Here is a 22242-nt window from a genome sequence, read left to right as displayed (position 1 = left end):
TTATTGAATAGTATTATCACTTTTTATCTTTACTCTGACTTCTATCAAACATAAATTGGCATAACTAGGATTTTTATATATTTCCATTTCATATAACATCATCTTTGTTGAGCTACTTAATTAAAAATAGTTTTTTTTTAAGATCTTTTTGTGGAGATCATATGGGTCTTTTCTCATGGAAAGCTATGGTATCATAAACATGTAACTCTGTAAGCTTACCCTCCTTATTTTTAGAAATTCTACAATTTGGGTTCATCCCCACTGACAACAAGATTCTAGTTTACATACTATAATAAACTTGTGTTTTTATTCACAAAAAGTTTATATTAGACCTTGTTAGGAATGAGTCTGTGTATAATAAGAGTCACGTGGAACCGCTATTGCTTTTGTGAGTTTATTTTCTTAACAGGGATTTCCAAAAGCACAGAATTTGCTAGTATGCATTTTTTGACTTATTTGACACTTCTAATGATAGCTTGCAAATATGCAGGTGATAAAGTGGCATAACAAAATCATTGTCTCATTAATATTTATTACTTGTAGTATTTTGTGCATTTGTTTTATTTGTTGAGCTACTTAATTGAAAATAGTTTCTTTTTAAGATCTTTTTGTCTTTTTATGGAGATCATATGGGTCTTTTTTCATGGAAAGCTATGGTATTATAAACATGTAATTCTGTAAGCTTACCTTTCTTATTTTTAGAAACTCTACAATTTGGATTCATCCCCACTGACAGCAAGATTCTAGTTACATACTATCATAAACTTGTGTTTTTATTCACAAAAAGTCTATATTGGACCTTGTCAGGAATGAGCCTGCGTATAATAAGAGTAATGTGGAACTGCTATTGCTTTTGCAAGTTTATTTTCTTAACAGGGATTTCCAAATGCGCAGAATCTGCCAATATGCATTTTTTACTTATATTTGATGCTTCTAATGATAGCTTGCAAATTTGCAGGTGATAAAGTGGCATAACAAAATCTACAAAATAAACATTGTTTCATCAATATCTATTACTTGTTGTATTTTTGTGCATTTGGTTTAATACTGTAATAACTCTAGCTTTAGCTTGTGCAAAATCTATTTGTGAAACATAATTTTATCATTAGAGTTGTACACTGCATAGATGCACCCATGCAAGATTTATAGAATTTGATGTAAATGGTAGCAACACAAGTCTTTATTAGAAAACAGTAGTTTGATACAATAAACCATTTGTATTTAGTGGTCATCGACATTTTTTAATTTTCTGCAAGATAGTATTTGTGAATGTAACAATCAAAACTTGTATTTACATTCCTACTGCAGTATGATGAAAGTTCACAAAATGTGAGATTTAGGAGTATACCAAAGAAAGTGAGAGAGCAGGAGTTCTGGAGACGCTACTTTGCAAGAGAAGGGAAGCAGACGGTTTTAGAGAAGGATAAGAAACAAGATAGTTTTCTTGCACCACAATATCTAAATGAAATGTCTCTTCAAAATGAATCCGTGGCTTATTTGGAGATGGAGGTAACTTCTTAATTAGTATCTTTTATGTGCTAGACAAATAGTAAAGGATGCATAATATTGTATTTCAATATACATAGACTGATGCAACTATTATTGATATCATCAAGTGCACCATTTCCTTATTTAGGATTAGCCTTATAAATAGAACCAATATCTGATATCTCAATTCATTACTTAGTCCTTTAAAAATTCATTGAATACATAAGATGCTACTGAACCAATTCTGCCGATTGAAAAACTGATGGGTAGTTTACTCTTATGTTTTAATATCCATCATGGTCATCTTTGTAGTGCCCCACAACTTTTAGATTAGGACATTAGTGGACAAAACATAGATGAACAATTTTTTTCTATTACAATTGCAACAAACACATGTCACAACCTCACACTTACACACATGATGTCATCGAAACAAAACAACATTCTGACCATTGCACACAATGACACCATGAAGAGCTTGATAACACAAGGTCAATGCACACCAACATAGAAACATAAGCCGCAGACTTACACAAACATCTTGGAACAATGTCAACATGATGAGAAGAGGATATAGAACCTCCTCACAATTGATGATGAAGTGGTCAACTCACATCATCTACACCAACGACAGGTGATAAAAGAACTAACACACATGCTTCATCGCGACCACATTCAAACCCTAAAGCAAACACCCAAGGATGGACTCACAACACTCAAACATCCTCACAAATAAGCCATGGACAAGACAAAAATCCCCAAAATGAGTGAAGGACTAGGCAAGCCTAAAGCAACCTATGCAAGATATGACATAAATTTCTTGAATCACAAGCTGCTAAAGAAAGGTTTAAAACAACCAATACAAAAGAGCTTAAATCACATTATGTCGTCCTTAAAATTCACAAAACATTCATATTCGTTTTTACCAAAAAATGCATTGTTTACATGCAAATATTTATCATCCACCCAAAATGTGACAATAGGATATGCAATCACGTGCAACTTCCAAATTTAAGAATCGAGGACGTAAAAATAATATTAATGATCTCCATATATTCACATCATCTGAAATAAAATAGAACATGACTTATCCATCACTTTTCCTTCACAAGTACACATTAGGATACATGCACCATCATGATATTTCATTCCAAAACAAGATTCAATTTGAGCATAAATCACGATTCTTACATGGGTACAAAGGAGAGATCACATTCCAAACATGGATGGATGACATTCCAATACAAGTATAAGATACACATACAAATACCACTTTTCCATGCCATTAAAAAAGGTTCACCAATTACCATATATTACAACTTTCACAAATATGAAAAATAACAATAGTTTAAGATATAAGAAATGAGAAGAGATGAGGTCCTTGTGAAATGGTAAATGCATATATAATTAATGAAGTGAAACGAATTACATATAGGCAATTACATTACGATGTTTTAAAAAGAAACAATCGATAACATGAAATTGAAATAGAATCTATCTTGCTAAACTAAGCTTAAACTAAATGTCCATTAAATAATATAATAAATACTTTAATACTCTCCCTTAATGGTCATCCTATCAACTACACCAAGTTGCCCCTTAAATTTTACAAACTTGTCCGAGCTCAAAGACTTGGTGAGAACATTTGCAGTTTGATCCAAAGTTGGAACATATTGCAAAACCACATTTCCATCTTCAACAAGTTGTCGAATGAAGTGACAATGAAGCTCTACGTGTTTGGTGTGCTCGTGGAAGACTGTATTCTTGGCAAGTTTCAAAAACCTTTGATTGTCACAGAACAAGGGTGAAGGCCTTGCTTGAGACATTTTCATGTTAGATTGCATCCTTCAAAGCCAAACTGCCTCACATGCCCCCTTAACAGTTCCTCGATACTCTGCTTCTGTTGAGGAAAGAGCTACTGCTTGCTGCTTCTTACTGGTCCATGTGACTGCACTTGTACCAAGACTGAAGACATACCTAGAAGTAGACTCCCTGTCATCAACACAACCTACCCAATCTGAGTTTGTAAAACCAATTAGCCGAGGATCTTTGGTTCTACTGTACAAAATGCCAAAGGCAAGTATCCCTTTCACATATCTTAGTACATGCTTCACTGCAACCCAATGCTTTGCTTTTAGGGGTTGTCATGAAGCGAGATATGTAGCTCACAGCATATCTTCAAGAGATGTAGCCGTACAGATGGCAGCACCTTCGAGAGATGTACGGATGACAATGGTAGAACCTTCAGGTGGAGGTGTACCGGGTGGCGTCGTACCTTCGGGTGGAGACGTACGAGTGACTGTGGCTAACGGCGTAGGACAAAGTGTAGATGACATATTGCATACAGATGAAGGGCCAATACAAGAAGAACTGGATGGACTGGATGCTCTCGTGGCAGGGGAGATAGATCAAGAGCAAGACGTGGCTGCATCCCTAGACAGTTGGCTGGGGAAGTTTGCCCTTGCACCCCACACACCACCTCCCCCTTCACCACGCACGATGGCAGTTGGCCAAGAGCAGATTCAGGATGAGGGGATCAGAAACATAGGGCAAACCCCGAGGAAGGGGGAGAGCGAACAGGAGAATACACATAGTATCATCAATTTGGAGGATGAGAGCTTCCAATCCGGGAACAACAGGATGATGGACACAGAGTAGTCACCAGGGAAGGATCCCTTTCGGGGTCTTTGCATTTCACAGCCAGATTCACAGGACCCAGTGGGATCCATTCGGCGATTCATGATGGAGTTGCAGGGCTTTACAGAGGTAGCACGAGGCATCGCCGACCTGGCCTTACGCGTTGATGCAGGAGCCCTACCAGAAGCGGAGAAGCTTCTGGCATTTATGACCTCCGGATGCCAGGAGGAGTTCACACAGTAGTTCGTCCAACATGGCTGGCCAGCAACCGAGACTCCTGAGATGGTGGCAACCTGGCAGGGCACACACATCATGCACGGCCAGGGGGCACTTGGCCCCACCTTGCAGGGTATGGAGAGCTCCTATAGGGAGCTATATTTTCAAATGTAGCGGGCCCAGGCTGAACAACGAGTTGCTAAGGAAGAGACTGCTGGAATTCAGAAGGAGTTGGATAAACGCATAGAACTTACTGCTGTGGAAAAGCAGATTAGAATTGAGCTAGAGGAGGCGGCTGCACTACAAAAGACCCGTATGGCCGAACAGAGTATTCAGATGAAGACATTGGAGGAGAGGGTCTCGGTCCTGACATATGAGGTGGAGTAGAAGGATAAGGATCTGATGGAGGCAGTTCTCATGGTGAAGAAAGCTCGTGAATGCTAGTTGGTTGCCGAGAGGAACCTACGGCTCCACATGGAGCAACTTCAGCAGTCCCGGCAGCAGGCTCTAGCTTCTACCACCCCAGGGACGTTTTCTCATCTCTCTCAGTCTTAGTTTTCAGTTTTGACCAGCTCCCATTTTGTCTTCATCGTCTGGAAGACAACTACTTTTTTGGGGGGTTGATGTTAGGCCGCAATTAAGCTAATACTTATAGTTTTGCTAAGTTATGTTTTTGTGTAATAAGACAGCCGTTGGTTCCTGTAGGGGTTAGTCCGCAGTTGTGACGGTTGGCATCTCCACCAACCGCTGGGTGTGTTATATAGTGCAATGTAAGGGTACCATGGAAAGGTTGTTGTTGATGTACTATTTTCTAAAATGCAATAAAAGAAACCTCTTTCTGCCATATTGTTGTGACTGTTAGTTTATGTTCTGAATGTAATTATAGTTGCTGGTTATATGTTCTGTGTGTACTTCCTGTTTATTCCATGAGCTTGAACAACTCACCATAGGGAGTAAACAACCTCTAAAATCTGCCAGAGGCACTCCATGATGATGACCTCATCACTTGGATATTTCAACAACATATATGAATGTGATGTAAAATTGAATAACCTGTTATATTTCAAAGTCAGAAACTGAATACATTAATCTACCCAATCCAAAATACCTTAACATGCTTTGAATTGTTCATATGCATCTGATCATCCATCTTTTCTTTTGAGTGCATTAAGAAGACATCTTTTACCCTCCTATAGTATTTCCAAGACTCAGCATACTCAAACTGTGGCAAATGTTTGAAAACGTGGGTTTGCTTGCAAGGTCCAACTATGCTCAATCTTGAAAATCTTTCTCTTTGTGCCATGAGATTCCCTTTTTATGAAGTCATGCGGTACTTGTGAGTTTGCTTACATTTTATCAATTGCTTATGCAAACACTCGCCAATTAAGATAGCCCAATCAAAATATACCTCTTCCTTGCATATGGTTCTCATAAGCTAGAATATCCATGGCTTGAAAATTCTTATGTCTTCCTCTCCTTAACCTGATTAAGCAAGGTGATCAAGATGGAGAATTCACTTTTGAACTCACCTCTCTTTAATACCTTTCACACTTGTGATTGTTTCTTCCTTGAGCCACTTCTTGCTGATATGCCTTTGACACTTCACACATTGTTATACCACATTTTTTCACGTTCCTTAAGCTTGGCATCCAATGCTTCCTCATAAAGTGGCAAGGTGAATGGAGTCTTTATAGCCCTTGAATCAAGTTTGCAAAAAACTTGACCACTTACTGATCTTATTTGTTGCTTTTCAGGATACTCACGACTTTGTATGGAGACCAATTAAAGAATCTGCTTCAATGGGATCACTATCCAACAGCTTCTTTGGCACCTTATTTCTATTTTTTTAGATTCTCTTTCAAATTCAATTCTTCTACATTCACATGGCACAAGGTAGTTTCTTGAATTGTAAGAAATTCATTTACCAAAACTGATGCAACCACAATGGATTGGAAATAATACTGCATCGCGGAAACCCAGGTTTGATAGCAAGCTGCTGATTTCATTTTGATTGTTGCAAATGGTTTAATCAAACTTTCATATTTCTGTTAGAGAACTGATATGATGATAAACATCCCCAGCCCTAATAAATCTGTCACACATCCAAGGAAAAATACCTCTTGATAGGTCAATGTGTTCACTGTGTACCACTGACATCTGCTTATAAATCTAGCTAAATGTGACTGAGTTGCAGGCAATTTGAAGTGGAAGGATAGCCAAGGATTTGAATAAAGATAAGAGCAAAAAACTAACCAAAAACCCTAGACACAGCTGACATAAATCTAGCTTTATTGAAAGCTGAAATTTTTGTTAAAAATAGAAATTCTACTTGAAGTCAGACTCCCTGCTAAGGATTGATTTAAAACTTGCTGGAAATTGATGAAAACTGCTGCTGAAATCAGACATCCGTGCCAAAAAACTGATGGAAATTCTCTGAAAAGACGGCTGCCCCTGCTGAAATGATGAAGACTCTGAGTGAAATCTGCTGCTACCGAAGTTTGTAAGAAAACAATTTGAAGAATGAATGAAGAATCGAGAGTTATTTATGAGTACATGTCATCTGCTATTTTTACCTTAAATTGTCTTTGTATAGTGCTCTTTTTAGCATTTTATTTTTGTCAAAAATCTGAGTTTGTATTCCAACCGCATGCCTATTATGTAGCTGCTTTTTTTCTTTGATTTGTAATCCAAATTTGAATGTCTTCTCACCAAGTGTGCTACTATAAATAACAGATCTGTTCTTTATTTTGAAAGGTCACTACCATTGATAGAAAGGTGCCTGTCTTTATATAGCTCGTGCACAAGTTTAACTCAAAACCAGACAGCCCTTTATATTAGCACAAACTGGTCTATGGGTGCACATAAAGTTGTTCTGATGAAAATGTGTTTTTCCTCTTCTGGGTGCATGCCTATATACTGCACTGCATATTTTTTCTTTTGAAAAATTGTTCTTGTGTCATGGGGCATGTGCTTTATCACCTTCTCTCCAATTTTAACTTGAAACAAATTTTATTTTCACCTTATAGCTGTATGTGCCTGTTAATGGGCTTTACTTTTTTCTGCCTTGTTTCCTCTCTAGATGCCATGTGCCTTTAAGGAGTAAACACATCTTCTTTTAAGCTTGTTTTGTCGTTAAGGAGTGAACACATCTTAATGCCTTTGCAAATTTTAGCTGGTAAAATTCACATTCATCTTCTTTTAAGTGCGCTCCAGTTAACTGGCTACAACTTTTTTGCAAACTCTGATGTATGAACATGAATATTTTGGATTGTTTCCATCTTCCTTTGAGGGCAGACCTATAACTGGGTCTGCAAGGTTTTGACATACCTTTTGTTTGCCTTCATATTAGCATGGTACACTCAATTGGAGAAAATATTCTTGTGCCCTAGTGATTTTCCACTGCCACTTCATCAATTGAACTCCATTCTTCACCTTGGCAGATATGTTTGGAAGATCTTTCTGAAGAGCACTCAAATATACTGAGAGGGGGTGGGGGTGTGAATCAGTATATTATATAATTTTTTACTTCTTTTAAGAAACTGAATTAATGCTGCAACTCAATGAATCATACGCATTTACAATGAACACAATTATTTTTCTTGTGGAAACCCAATGAGGGAAAAAAACCACGGTTATAATGCAAGTATTTTTATAATTGTTTTTTACAAAGATTGTAGGCACCAACCTCTAAAGTTTGTGAGCACCAACCCACAGGAAGCACCAACTCCCCAATTCTGATTTAGTGAGCACCAACCCACAAGGATAAAGCACCAACATCACCCAATTCTAATTTAGTGAGCACCAACCCACAAGGATAAAGCACCAACTTTACCCAATTGAAGCACCTACTTCACACTCAACAAGCATCAACTTCTGCACAAATTCTGACCATGAAATTTATTCACAAATCTGCTGCAAATGATGAACTAAAACTGCAACACCAATCTGATCATTCTCTTAAAGAATGAACATGAAATTCAAACTATGTATTACTCAATATCTGCCTTTATATCTTGTTATTATTCTGAACTTTGACTTCATACAGTATCTTTTATATTTTCAATATTATGCACCTTTCATAATTGGCTTCACAGCATACATATGTGTAGCCGTATACTCCTTATTCTTATTTTCACAGCATCATTAATGTCTGAAAACCTCCTTTTGTTTTTGTAATTCCAGAATTATTATTATGTGCATCTCTATATTATAGAAGACTTATAACGGCAGCATATATATATATATATATATATATATATATATATATATCATATAACTGTATGGTCTTATGATAGCATCCTTTGTCTTTAATATTATTGGTGTTCTTCGGTTGAATGAAGATTAATGTGTTGCTTCTGTCTCTGCTACGACAACGATTCTAAAGGAGTTGGTTGTATTTGATACAGTGGTTTATAAGTAGTAAGGCGATCAATGGAGAATAGATTTAATGCAATCTGCCGATAAGAGACAAGACCCGATAACCTCCTTATTCAGGCATAATGTACTCACTGCTTAGTATTGGTTGAAGTCACAAAGGTCTTTATTTGAACCGGTCATCTAAGACGCTATTTTAATCCATTATATAATCTGTGAACTATGTATCAGCATTTGGTATCGTTGAACCATGATCTTCCATTTGTAACCATAATATATATATGTCATAAAATCTGATCTGATTTTTTTGATCTGCAAAAATACGATCTTGCCATAATATATATCTGTATAACTCCTAGCACAGTAACACTATCTGTAGCTGTATATCTGTGTACTGCCTGTATATGAACTCTATACTATAGGATATAGAGTTTTTATATCCACTGTTAACATATATACCACAGAGCAAGTATGACATATCACTGTAACAACCTGAGCATAGTAAATCTTTTGAATATGTAACTCTGAAGATCCATTACTGTATAAAGACCCACCATCAACTATATCAACTATATACATATATACATATAGACCATCAACTGTATAAGCAACTGCATAAGCAATCATAGAAATTACTTTGACATCAATGACAAGTTTTCCATCAATTTTCATTGGCCTTGCAAAGACATAGACAAGAGATGACCATGACAAGGTTTTGAAACATGATTTTTGACTTGATGAAATACAAGGAGTTAGCTTGAAATTTGACATGATATGGTAAATTTCGTATGGGTGCAATAAATTCATAATTTTAAGAGCTCTAATAAATAAGATGCATAGATTTGTGACTTTTGTGATGGGTGATGGTGCAACTCTGCCCTAAAATGTAATCCATATTTGTTTTCCATCTGTAAGCTTGTTTGGAGAGAAAACCATTTACTTTTCTAGTGGTGAGGATGTCAAGGAAAGGAAGATAATTGTTTTCTTCAAATTCCATTGTAAAATTTATGTATTTTTCATTCGTAGCAAGATATGTTAAGAGTTTATCTAGTATGTCCCTGCTGCAAGGAAGTCTAATAGAAGTTATTGAGAACATAATGATAACACCACTTTGGTTACAGGTTAGAGGATTGAATTATATTCTTCTCAAATCTTAACATAAACAGATTAATGACAGTTGGGAAAAAAATAAAGCCCATGGCCACATCTTCCATTTGTTCCAAAAGATTCCACTCAAAACATAAGTAGATTGAAGTCGAAGTTTCACATCCATTACCACCTTAACAATCTCACCAAATGACAATTTTGGAAATAATGTGATTATATCCAAATTGACTAGATAGTCTTTTTTCTTCAAGTTTCAAGTCATGCAAAATGTTGATAAACAATTTGAAGTTATTGTTGAAATAGGTAGTTTTACTGACTAATAGTTGTATTTTATTTGCTAGGTAACTTGCCACAACATAAGTTAGGAGGGTTATCAGAAAATTAACTTGCCACATCATAACTTGGGAGGGTCTCAGGGAACATATTTTTTGAACTTTGTGTATCTTAGATGTGCCATAAATTTGGGGCATAGTTGGGTCATTCAAATCAATTTTCGTTTGACTGCTTGCTTAAGAGAGAACCGTTGATCAGTTTTGATTCCTTGCTTGAGGAAGAAATGTTGATATTTTGTTAGAGGATCCTTATGTACCTGCCTATAATTTCCATCGTTATTCAAATGGTCTCATGTCTTTTTCAACTAGACTTTTATGTTTATTATTTTAGTTGCATTTACTTTGTTAGATTTAAGCAAAGTGATGTCATTATTTTTGTTGCTTCTCTTGGATGCTCAACTTTGTTGATATTGCTCTTTATTGGTTTTGGCTATAGTTTCAAGACTTGTTGGGGCTCATTGACAATTAGAAAGTCCTAGGTTGAGTAGATCAAACTGAGGCCTAGGGATTCATGACTTGGATACTCGACAAGTTTAGTCAAATTTATCAAGTCTGCTAGACTCGCTAGACTCGGTGAGTCCTAGTGGGTGGACTTCGCTAGGTCTATTAAGATTAGGGAAAATAACAAAAATGCATAAAAAATTGAAAATGTTTAAATGAAAGTCAGGTGTTTTTTGAAGGATTTGGAGGATGGTTAAAAGCGATAAAATATTTTTGGGCCATGTTGGGTGGAAGAGCAATTTTTTTATTCTTTTTTATTTTTTCCCAATGAAGTTTCTAGTAATTAAATCGCATTTATACTTTTAGTTTGCTGAGTCAAACCCTATCCTAAGTAATGCTTCTATAGCATAGTAGCATTTGCAGACTTGTATGAGATACAAGTGCATGATTCCACATGGAGCTAGTAATGGTGGGTTGAGGGATACAAGCTCCTTTTTACCATATTTCATGCTCCATATTGTGATTTTTGTTTTTGATATCATGGATATTATAATCCATGAGTTTTGTACATGTAAATTATTTGACAACATTTATATATTTAAAATTGTTGTTTCCTTTAGTTAAAATCTTCTTTTATATTCATGTTTGATGTATACTTGTGTATGTAATCAAAGTAGCTTCTATTTGATTAGTTTCTTGTGTCTTTAAAGTTATTTATAGAAGGGTGCATGATAAAAGTTTTAAATCCTTAAAAGTCTATATATTTCATAGTTTTTTCAATTTGCTGTCTTGGTTGTGTTTGAGACTTTGAGTAGTGGTAGACCTTAAATTGTGCTCATATAAGAAAACATCATTCTTGGCAAACCAAAATACTTTTATTTGCTTGAGATAAAATTGGGAACAGAAAAAAAAGAAAAAAGAAAAAAAGAGATTTTTTATATTTAGAGCCATCTTAATTAGAGAGAGAGAGAGAGTCAAATTAAAGGAGAGTGTATGACATGAATTTTGAAATATTTGTAATGTCCCTCACCAATTCTGATTTAATTTTCAGACTTTGATCCCTTGGAGAATTTCGTCAAATACTTGGCATATGACTGTTTCAAAGTACTTAGACTTATCTTGACATTATAACCCTTTGTTTCAACAAATAGATGACTTGCAAAACATAAAACTACTATCTAGGATGATGATGCAACTCTATTTCCTATTGTTTGATTTCAATGACATAGTATAGTATGCTGAAATAAAGATTACAGCAGACTATCATTAAGACAAACGGTTGGCAAACTTCATATAACAATGACTAAATGAGGGACAGCCTTATAACTCTTTTATTCATGAATCAAATAGGCTCATTACATTCATTCAACAAGTGTCCAATCACTTAGCCAATGAGTATTGATTATCAGATTGTCTGAAGATATAAGACAGCCAAGACATACATGCAAACTACTGAGAAATACAGTGAAGATGTGTTATCTTAGAACCTGGTATAAATCACCTAAGCGAGGCAATGAAGAATCAAGCAATATCCACTAAGAATGAGCCTCCAATGTGCAAGATCGAACCATGTCCAATGCCGCCCCTGCTGCTGCAAGTGGTAGGTCTGAGATGTCAACGTGAAGTGCATACAAGGGCTCCAAATCACCTCCTAAACTGGTCAGCCTCACTCCTAGAGGAAAGCGCTTCATTCAATGGTGTGTCTCAATGCCAAATCATGAAGTTACAACCCAAATCGAAGGGTTCTTGATGCACAGGTCCGTTCTGATCAAACACTGAAATATGGCCGAATCTATCACCAAAACTCTACAAAAGAAATCGCCTTGCCTCCCAAATGATATCGCTGTCCTCCAATGTGGAATTCGATGCACTAATGATGATGAATGAATGAAGATCGTGGGATGGGTAAAGTCTGCTCCAGTCTGATAAATAGCTGCAACTTAATTCGATTCACCTCCAAAATGCACCAAATAGCATCACCCTCTTCTTTAGATAAGATCGCTGAACTCAAACATATGAAAGCTTGCATCTACTATGACCCAAGAACAAAATCCTGGCAATATGAAGGTCTGAAGCAAACTCCTCAAAACTGATATGAAAACTCCATAAGCTCAATGTGAAGAACTGAATATTCCTCACTCAAAGCAACCCTTCAGAGGATCTTCCACCTCCTTAGTTATGCGGATTGAAGGGAGGTATCACTCCCTAAGACCAATTCTGTGGACAACCCTTGGCTCCACAACTCAATTCAAGAAGATAACAAACAACTGATGCCAAAACATGTATTTCCCTCTTCTATTTATTCTTTTCATAACTCATCATAATATACCTTCTAGAAGATAGGGGTAGGTACACTTTATATTATTTTATTATACATGTTATTTAAATGCACTTTTTAAAATATTATTTCATTATTATTAAAGTGCACATGTCTCATGATACGTGTTATCCCCTTATATCACCAAAGGACCATATTATAATGAGATGTGAAGCCACCAATCTCCGCCACGTCTACCCCCTACTCAACTCCTTGGCCTACGAGGGTCAGTATAGGCCAACCTTGTGAATGTCCATGTGCTAAGGAGAAGGGGACATTACAATATTGAATTTCCTCATTAATTTTGAGATCATTGATTACAGTGTGAATGCACACTACATAGTATATTGCTACATAGTTCAACTTACAAAGTAACACAAAGTGGACAAAGGCAATGAGGCTAGCTGCTATAAGTATGATCCACTATGGGGCTGAAGTTCCTAATGATGAAGCTCCAAAATTTTGTTGGCTTCTTGTTGGATCCAACTACTCTTTATCAAATGCCTTTGTTATGTTGTACTAAAAATACAACAGCTGCAGCGAGTCACTTCTGATGTGATTAAGTTATTGGTTTTATTAGGTATTGATATTTCCTTTAATAGAAATAAATTGGTGAAGATCTCTTATTAAAATTAAACTCAATTCAAGGGCTGATTTTGATATTCCTGTCAAATTCTTGTGTCATAAGTCCTGCATCTATATACAAATTGAATTCTTGTTTTAAGGTGCATATCAAGAGGTTAAATTGCAAGATTCCCTTTGATTGGTAGAGTTTTAGATGATCAACTCTGGGATATATTTGTGCTCAAGTATTTCCTTGCATGACTATAACTGGTAAGTAAATTTGACATTATTGGTGGAGATGAGATAACGATTAAGAAATGCAATTAACATTTCCATCAATGGACATTTAACTTTGATAACATGCACTGCTTAGTAAAGTATAAGGCAAGGGTGTCTACAGACAAAAATACAAAATGAGATAGTTATGATTTGGATGGGTTGTGCAAATAAACAATTGTTTTTTATTATGTAATATGACAATTATATTGTCGCCCTTAACAATATACTGTCTTTATGAGTGATGTCAGAGCATCCCAAGCCTAAAAGCAGTCTTGTGTGGGTTCGAATTTTGCAGGGTTTCTTGTTTGTTGCAAGCATTGAACAGTGCATATAAATCAACAAACAGTAATCTTATTGCACACAATCGTTGGTTCATAAAAAATGCCTTTAAAGTTTAATCAGATGATCTTAAGTGTTGTAAGCATGTCTACATGTATAGTTTTGTATAATGCATTCTTGTAAGTTGTAGCTTGCCCCACCATCTTAAGGAAGGTCTAATGGGTTGTGTGCCATTAATTTGAATGTTGTGCCAAAAGATAATGATACTTATGCCATTATTGGTTCTTGGGAGGTTCATGGTTAAGGCCACATCAAGTTTGAAAGCATATGCCTAGAGATGATAAAAGTGATGAAGAAGATGAAAGAATAAATGGAAATGAACAAGTTGTAGAGTGATATGAGGATGAAGATCAAGTAAGCACATTGAAGAGGCTATTACTAAGTAAGGGATTTTGAATTGATGTTCCTAGTTATTCTAGTAGTTTAAATCTTGAAGAATTGGTTGATTGGCTGATTGAATTGGAAGAATACTTTGAGTTTGAAGAATGGGAGAGAATGGTGTCTAAGTTGAAGACCTGGTTTATTCTTGCAAACTTTCAGCGAGATCTATTTAAGAGATTGAATTTTGAGACAAAAATATATGCATATGACATATTATATTGAAGAGTTCTACAAGTTGACAATTAAGGCTGGTCATCATGAAGTTGATCAAGAGAAGGTGGCAAGATATGCTAATGTTCAAGAGGAAGCATTCAAGAAGAATTGAGCATGACGAGTTTGTAATTAGTATCAATTTGCCTTGAAGGTAGAAGACAAGTTGAAAAAGAGATTTCAAATAAGACAAATCAAGCAATAAGGAAGAGGCATAATTTTTTTGAGAGGTAGAACACATGGCAATGATAGGGGAAAAGGCAATGATGGTGAATGTTAGGTCTCACTTCCCATCCTGTGTAACCGCTCTAAGAAATTTTCTGGGTTTGTAATGTTTTGGTGATGTTCTAGTCGTTGTATTCATTCCCCCCTTTTGGCCTAGGTATCCAAATTTAAAAGCCAAAAATCTGTGTGAGGGTCGCCAAGGATTTCATCTTTTCGAACATCCAATTGGGTATCTTTGTTTTAAATTTGAGGAATCTCTGATCAAAATTGAAGAAGTTACGAAATTATGGGATTTTCCTAATGTCAGTGATACAATGTATAAAATTTTAGGAAAATTTGATCAAAATTGAAGAATGCATGCGATTGTGGAATTTTCAAAGTGTCAAGGATGCCATGTTTCAAATTTGAAGAAAATAGGAGCAAAATTGAAGAAGTTATGCAATTGCGGGATTTGCCTAGTGTTAGGGATGCCATGTTTCAAATTTGAGGAAAATCCGAGCATAATTGAAGAAGTTATGCAATTGTGGAATTTCCAACCCATGAGGAATATATCTACATGATCCCTGATTTTCCGCAATGGAAAATACCCCTTGAACTTCTGTAGTGGAAAATACCCCCTAACTTTTTGTCGTTGTGCATAAGGGCACAAATTTCCGCAATTTTTTAGGAACATGTTTTTTGCTGCCAACAAGTGTTGGTAACTCTCTAGAATTGTAGTTTGAGGCATGCAACACATGAGTTCACGCCATAACTTGGAAGTGCTTGCATGTTGGACTAATAGCAGAAATCTCCAAGTTCCAGAACAAATTTAAACTATAGCATGCTGTAATGACAGAGGATGCCCAGTTTGCATACCTAGTGCTAATTGTTTAATTTGAAGACAACTTCTCCTCACAGCAATTGGAATTTGGATTCTCGTCTCTAAAAGGGGTTTCAATGCCATTTTTGAGTTTTTTGGAAAATGTCTTGAGGATTTGTAGAAGACTTTAGACAACAGTTTGGTTGTTTCCATGTCTTATTTTTTTGGGTACGCATTCATTGACTACAGTTTTTATGTAATAACTATACATGCTCTGATTTGAGCGTACATGAATACATGCTCTCAGTGTATATTATCTCCAGTTTGTGATTCAATATTCTTTTGAGCATAATAATGAAGTATTGTGATGCTCATCAATGCACGTTTGTTGCACTTGTGCTATTTTCATTGTTAGTTTTGTTCAAGCAACATTGCAATTTCTTTCATTGAAGATAATAAAGAATATTGCTGTAACAGAATGGATCTTGAAGAAGGATCGCATTGTTAGCCCATTGCAAGTCAAATTATTGCAAGTTGATAATTATAGATTGACCATTGGAGTGTATTGATTGTTATGAATGAATGTGCATGTTGTGTTGACTTTGTCACCTTGGATAGGCATTGATTAGTACATTTTCTCCCATAGGAATTGACCTTAAAACATTATATCTTTTTTCAACCATTTTATTTTTTTCTTTGTTTGAAATCTCATATCTAAAACAAATTGAGCACAAGGATCCTTGCATGTCTTAAGATCTAATTTTCAAATCCTTGTCATAAGAATACAAGAGTAAATTTGCTTCACGACGAGGCATAGATTTCTTGCATACTTACACTCAGTGTCATAAAGGCAAATCCACCTAGGTTTTGTAGAGCTTGAAGTGCAAAGGAAAACATGATTGTAAGTGTTTTATGTTTGTTGGCCTAACTTTGAGGAGTAGCTTTGAGCATAAGAATTAGGTAAATCTTTAAGAGTTATTGAAATAAAAGTTGGGGAACCAATAGTGTAAAGGCAAACGAGTGTTATAGTTCTTACCATAGTAATAGATCTAATATTTTTTAGTTAGGTAGAGGTAGATTTGAAGGAGGAGGTGGTGGATCGTTTTGTAGTACTTGTTTTAAGTATGAAAGGACATAGATCATTTGAGTTTTGGTAATTGCAAGGAGGTGATCTTTGAAGACTTGAAGGAACTTCAAGAGCCACACATTTAGATGAAGATTTAGTTGGATCGCCCATAGTTCAACTATTCACTGAGTTGTCAAGGACCTGCAAACTTTGTATGTTGTCGAGTTTTTGCAATCAAAACTTGTGACTCGTAGATGGTGAGTAATCTACAAGTTTTAGAGTTGAAATTATGTGAGTACTTAGTGAGTCTAACTCTAAAACTTATGGGATGTTGTGATATACAAATTTAGTTTCAACATGGATTTTATGTTGAAAAATAATGTATTCATGTGATTTCATGATTTTTGCTGACTTTCTTGCCTTTGTCACGTGGGTTAGGTTTCATTATTTACACTTTATTGTTTTTCCACATAATCATTTGTTTTGCCAGTGTTCTAATGCATGATTGCATACAATATATGTCCTTGCTAGTGGAAGTTATTCACACAAATTAATAACTTACACCATCACATATCTATTCTATTGTGTGATTACAAGCTATTTGCCACTCAAATAGTCTCAAATTGCTTGCCCTAATGATCTCTATTGGTAATTATTGCTTCATCATGTGACCGCTCATGACACTTAGTTTGGTCGCTTCTTTCATTCACATTGCCTATATTACTTACTCTATTGTGCAATTCCATCACTTGTGTTGTTAGTTGCTTCTTGATTCACAATCTCTAGTATTTGATCACAAAATTTGTTTGTAAATAGGTTTGCATTTAAATTGTATTTTGCATAAAATTTACATTTTTAAGAAATTTAATTTTTTTGGTCTGCCAAGTCCAAATTGAGTTCGAGTATGTGAACTATGGGATCACCAACTCAAGTGAATGGATTGGAAAAAGGTGAGCCGTTATTGATGAAAAGAGTTTTGCTGAAATTTGATAAGGAGGATAGTGAGGAACCAAATCCAAAGAAGAAATTCATTTATAGTAATTTGTAAGACTAAAGGAAAAATGTTCCAAAGTAATGATTGATTGTGGAAGTACTTATAAAATTGTGTCAAGTAAGATGGTGGATAAGTTGAAAACATGAAATTGAAGAAGATTGAGCATCCAAGTCCCTACACGATCTCATGGTCATAGAAGAAACATAAGGTGTTTGGTAGGGAACAGTTTTTGGTCAAATACATATTGGTAGAGAAAATACATATACTTTGATAAGGGAGATGAGAAACATAATGGTAGAGAAAATACATATACTTTGATAAGGGAGGTGAGAAACGTATTCTTACTCCATTGAAAGATAGAGGATATCGAATCAATAGTTGTTCCAGGGCTTGTTTGGTTGATGTTAGGAAATTTGAAGGTTTGAAGCATGAGGAATTGTGTTTTGCTATTTTTCCAAAGGTATGCAATAGCACAAATGGAGTGTTGTTGCAAACTAAGATTTCTATGTTGGTTAAATAATATAATGATATTATACTAGATAATATGCTAGATGGATTACCATGAACAAGAATTATTAGTCACCACATGGATTTGATTCTAGGAACAAGTCTACCGAATAAGGCTTCTTATAGGATGACACTAGTAGAGAATGAAGAATTGAACAAACAAGTTCAAGTGTTGTGGAAAAATGAGGAAGTAGAGATAGCTTAAGTTCTTGTGGTACCGACAATGCTAGTGTAATATACACCCTTTTGTTTGTTTGTTTGTTTGTTTTCTGAATGGTGAATGTGTTTTGGACAGCTAATATGAAACATACATTCAAATAGAAATGTTTGCAACAATACCCAGATGATCTAAACACTAATAAACACCGATATTTTTTATTTTGTGAAATACCCACAAGCTGCAATTTATTTCCTAGATGCCTCATTCTCTGCTCAAATCTGATCCAAAACCTAGGTGTTTTGGCCCTAGGATGCCCATGCCCTAGGATGTGTACAGCCTGAGTTGGCCTAGTGGTGGAGAACTTGTGCTCTTGAAAGAGAGGTCACAAGTTCCAATCCCACAAGGGGGTAAGGTATGCACGCCTCGTTTGTAGTGCAGTTAGGTACCTCCCGCAAGGAGTACGAGGTAGTCTCATAAGGCTCTAACCCATTTGTAGACCCATACATAGATGGTTGGCATCGTGGACTATAAAAGACCCTTTCCCTTTTCTTTTTCTTTATGCTTTACGATCTCTCTCTAGAATGGTGCGGCCAACATTAATAGTGAGAAATCTGCAACTTGTGCTTCCAAATTTGCTCTTTCGTCCTTGCAATATTCGTAATAAATCTTCCTTAAAACGAACTGGAAATACAAACTGAAAATCTAATGCAAATAAGGTCCGATGTAGTTTCTGAATGAAATCATTTGCAAATTCAGTAGGAAAGATCTTTCACTCTTGAAATGGATATCCTTTGTGAAGGTTTTTGTCCTCACAAAGCCCTTGGAAGAACACTGTTCAACCTGCAATATTTCCTCATAAAAGTCTCCAACATAATTTGCAAATGTGTTCCCAAAGCTCTTTATTTCCCCTCCAAATCCAATGCCCTCATTGGGCATATAAGAATACTTTATTAAATTTTAAATCCCCCTTATGTCTCCCACATTACACACCCTTTTAAAATAAAACATTGATGCACTTTTAATATTCCTTGTCGTCTTGGTGTCCATTTAAGTTATTTTATAATATTTAATAATTTTAATTAAAATATTTAATCTAACTTTATAGCTTTACATTATTAAATAAATTAATAGCCTCTGATTAAAAAATATCATTTACTAAATATTAAATCTATGCATAGACCATTCCAAGATGAAATTGTTGCCAATTGACCAAGTTAGTGCCCCAATTAACACTTACTAAAAATAGTAAAAATGGACCAAGTGCCCGAAAATGCTATAGAAAGTGTTGGTTGGAATCTCCTCATGCACTGAACTCATTGCAAGACTCAAAAATGAGAAAGAGGGTGAACAACACTGTCTCCAAGATCTATGGAGTCCTAACCAAACCACATTAGCCTATGTGGAACCCGAGGAATAGGCTAATTGTCTCCAATGGCCAATTGCTTAGGAAGGGGACATTACAACTATCATCGAAGAAATGAGGTTATTGGAGAATGCATGTAGATTGTAGAGCAATAAATGAGACACTATTTAGGTATAGGTTTCCATTGTCTAAGATGATATAATTGATTGTTTAAGGAGAAAAATATTTCAGCAAGATAGATCTAAAATTTGGTTATCACAAGATAAGCATAAGAGAAGGGGATGTATGGAAGACAACTTTTATGATTAAAGAAGTTTTGTATGAGTGGTTTGTTTTATTTGGATGATATTCTAATTTTTAGTAGGACTAAGGAAAACATTTGGAGCATATTCTAATTTATGGTAGTTTTGTTTAGCATATGCATGATATGTGGTATGACTTGGTTTTATGTTGCAATTCGGTATATATTTATGATTTTATACATTTTTGATGTGAACATACCAAGAATATATCCATTCCCAATTTTTTTGTACTGGCATATTGTACGCACATACTTGATTCCGATTTGGCAACTTTGCTTATATATCTGTATGACATCAAAAAGTCTGACATCCTATATGATTTACAAATTTGTTAAGCATCACCTTGTTCTTGTAATATGCTGCCTGTGTTGTTCTTTTGATGTGATCTTTTAGACTAGACAAAAGGTGCAAAAGGGTTTTTTTTTTTTTGATGGATCAGCTGGTAACAATAATAAATTGCAGCAAATACTAATTCTGAAAATAACACCAATAACATGCAATTTAGGAGTAGAATATTCCAGATTTAGATGCTGATCAAAATATTGGATTTTTCTACAATATAACAGCAAGCCAATTCATTACAAACCCTTACATATCAAAGACAAACTTACCCAAAAAAAGTTATAGACTGGGAACCACTGCTGTAATAAAATCAGACCTGCAAATCCTCAGATCTGGGCACCACACTTTCAATTCCAAGTGCCAAATGCCAATGGAATGATGGAAGGATGTTTGCAGCCCCTAATCGCCCAATTTGGTCTGATCAAATCGTTCAAAACCTTGTCCAATCTGCAAATCTGCAACAGCTCTATTAGTGAATGAATTATTTATTCTGTTGAATCCATGAGTTTCCTGTAGGATAATAATCTTAGATCTCACAGACTATATCTCTCAACAGTGTAGAAGATGTCATCAGCGAGGGGTTCGTCCTCACTAACCCAGAAGAAAGCCTCCAGAGAAGCTGCAACCGAAATATTAAAACATGAATAATTTGAATGAATTAACAAAGTCCCCATTAGATGTCCAACTTGTAGGAGAAATCACTTTATTTTTAATTTATTAAAATTCCTTATGCCTTCCTAATTCCAACGCCCAAAATGGAGAGGAATTCATTTTGTTTTAATATTTTATTGAAACCCTTATGTCTCCCAGGCTAGATGCCACCTTTTGCCTTCTTTTAATTTATTATTAACACCTTATAACTCCCCATCTTGGATGCCACCTTAAGTTTCTTTTATTTTTAATTTATTAATTAAGTCACCTTATGACTCCCCAGTCTTCCCCTTTTTAAAAACAACTTATGATGATGGGACCCTCAAATTTTTTAACTTTATAATAATTAAATAATATAAATGAAATATTTTAATTTTCACTTAAGACCTTATGTTATTTAAAAAATAAAGTCCTAGACCACAAAAAATATAAAATTATACCCCAATCCAAGTAGAATGCCTCTAGAGTTCCTTATTCTTTTACGGTTTTACCCATTAGCCTGCATGAACTCGACTGACTAGGCTAATGGCTCACTCTGTCGACTAGTTAGGAAGAAGACATTATAGTTCACAGCTGAGAATTGAGAGTAGTTGGCTTTAATGATCAAAACCATGCTTATTGTCTATGGATTGTTGTGAAATATATTTAGGACGTTTTTCCAAAAATTTGTTTTGATTTAAAATATTTCAAAAAATCTTCCTGTCCATTGACTAAACAGTCAAGTCAAGAGTTACAGATGTGTTATAGTTTGTCTTTTTAAAAGGTTGTCATTCATTAGATATGAGTGCTCCAACTCACTCACGGAAATTCTGTTGGAAGAATTTTTCTTTAATCAAAGAGTGAAATGCCAGTGTTTAATAAGTTTTAGTTGGATGGCTATTGATTATATATGGTAGCATTGACAGCTAATATGAGCATACTTTTGTCACCGTAGCGTGATGTACCTCTTAATCCACATGCATAATTTAAAACGAGGTCAATTATATGTTTACACTAATCTTATTCTCAGCATTTTCTTTGCTACACATTGTTTCTATTTCACAACTTTATTAAACATGCATGTAGCTTTTATTACATGGCTACTTATCCTTTTTGAAATTTAAGAATCAATTTAATATCAATAGTATAACAATTTACACTACTGAGTT

The 22242-nt window shown here is 35.3% G+C and overlaps 1 protein-coding gene across 4 annotated transcripts in view; it reads left to right on the top strand.

Annotated features, from left to right (window-relative positions):
- The window catches only part of LOC131043965 (uncharacterized), a 195237-nt gene that overhangs the window by 8529 nt on the left and 164466 nt on the right, over positions 1-22242 (top strand). For 3 of the 4 annotated variants that reach the window (XM_057977237.2, XM_057977229.2, XM_057977252.2), the window contains exon 4: positions 1309-1509. The exons of the other annotated variant lie outside the window; for it this stretch is intronic. In XM_057977237.2, the coding sequence (XP_057833220.1) occupies positions 1309-1509 (201 nt within the window). The remainder of the gene's footprint in view (positions 1-1308; positions 1510-22242) is intronic. 4 annotated transcript variants of the gene reach the window in all.

The sequence above is a fragment of the Cryptomeria japonica genome, chromosome 6 (genome assembly GCF_030272615.1).
Source record: "Cryptomeria japonica chromosome 6, Sugi_1.0, whole genome shotgun sequence".
NCBI classification, from domain to species: domain Eukaryota; kingdom Viridiplantae; phylum Streptophyta; class Pinopsida; order Cupressales; family Cupressaceae; genus Cryptomeria; species Cryptomeria japonica.
This window is presented reverse-complemented; position numbering and strand designations above follow the sequence as displayed.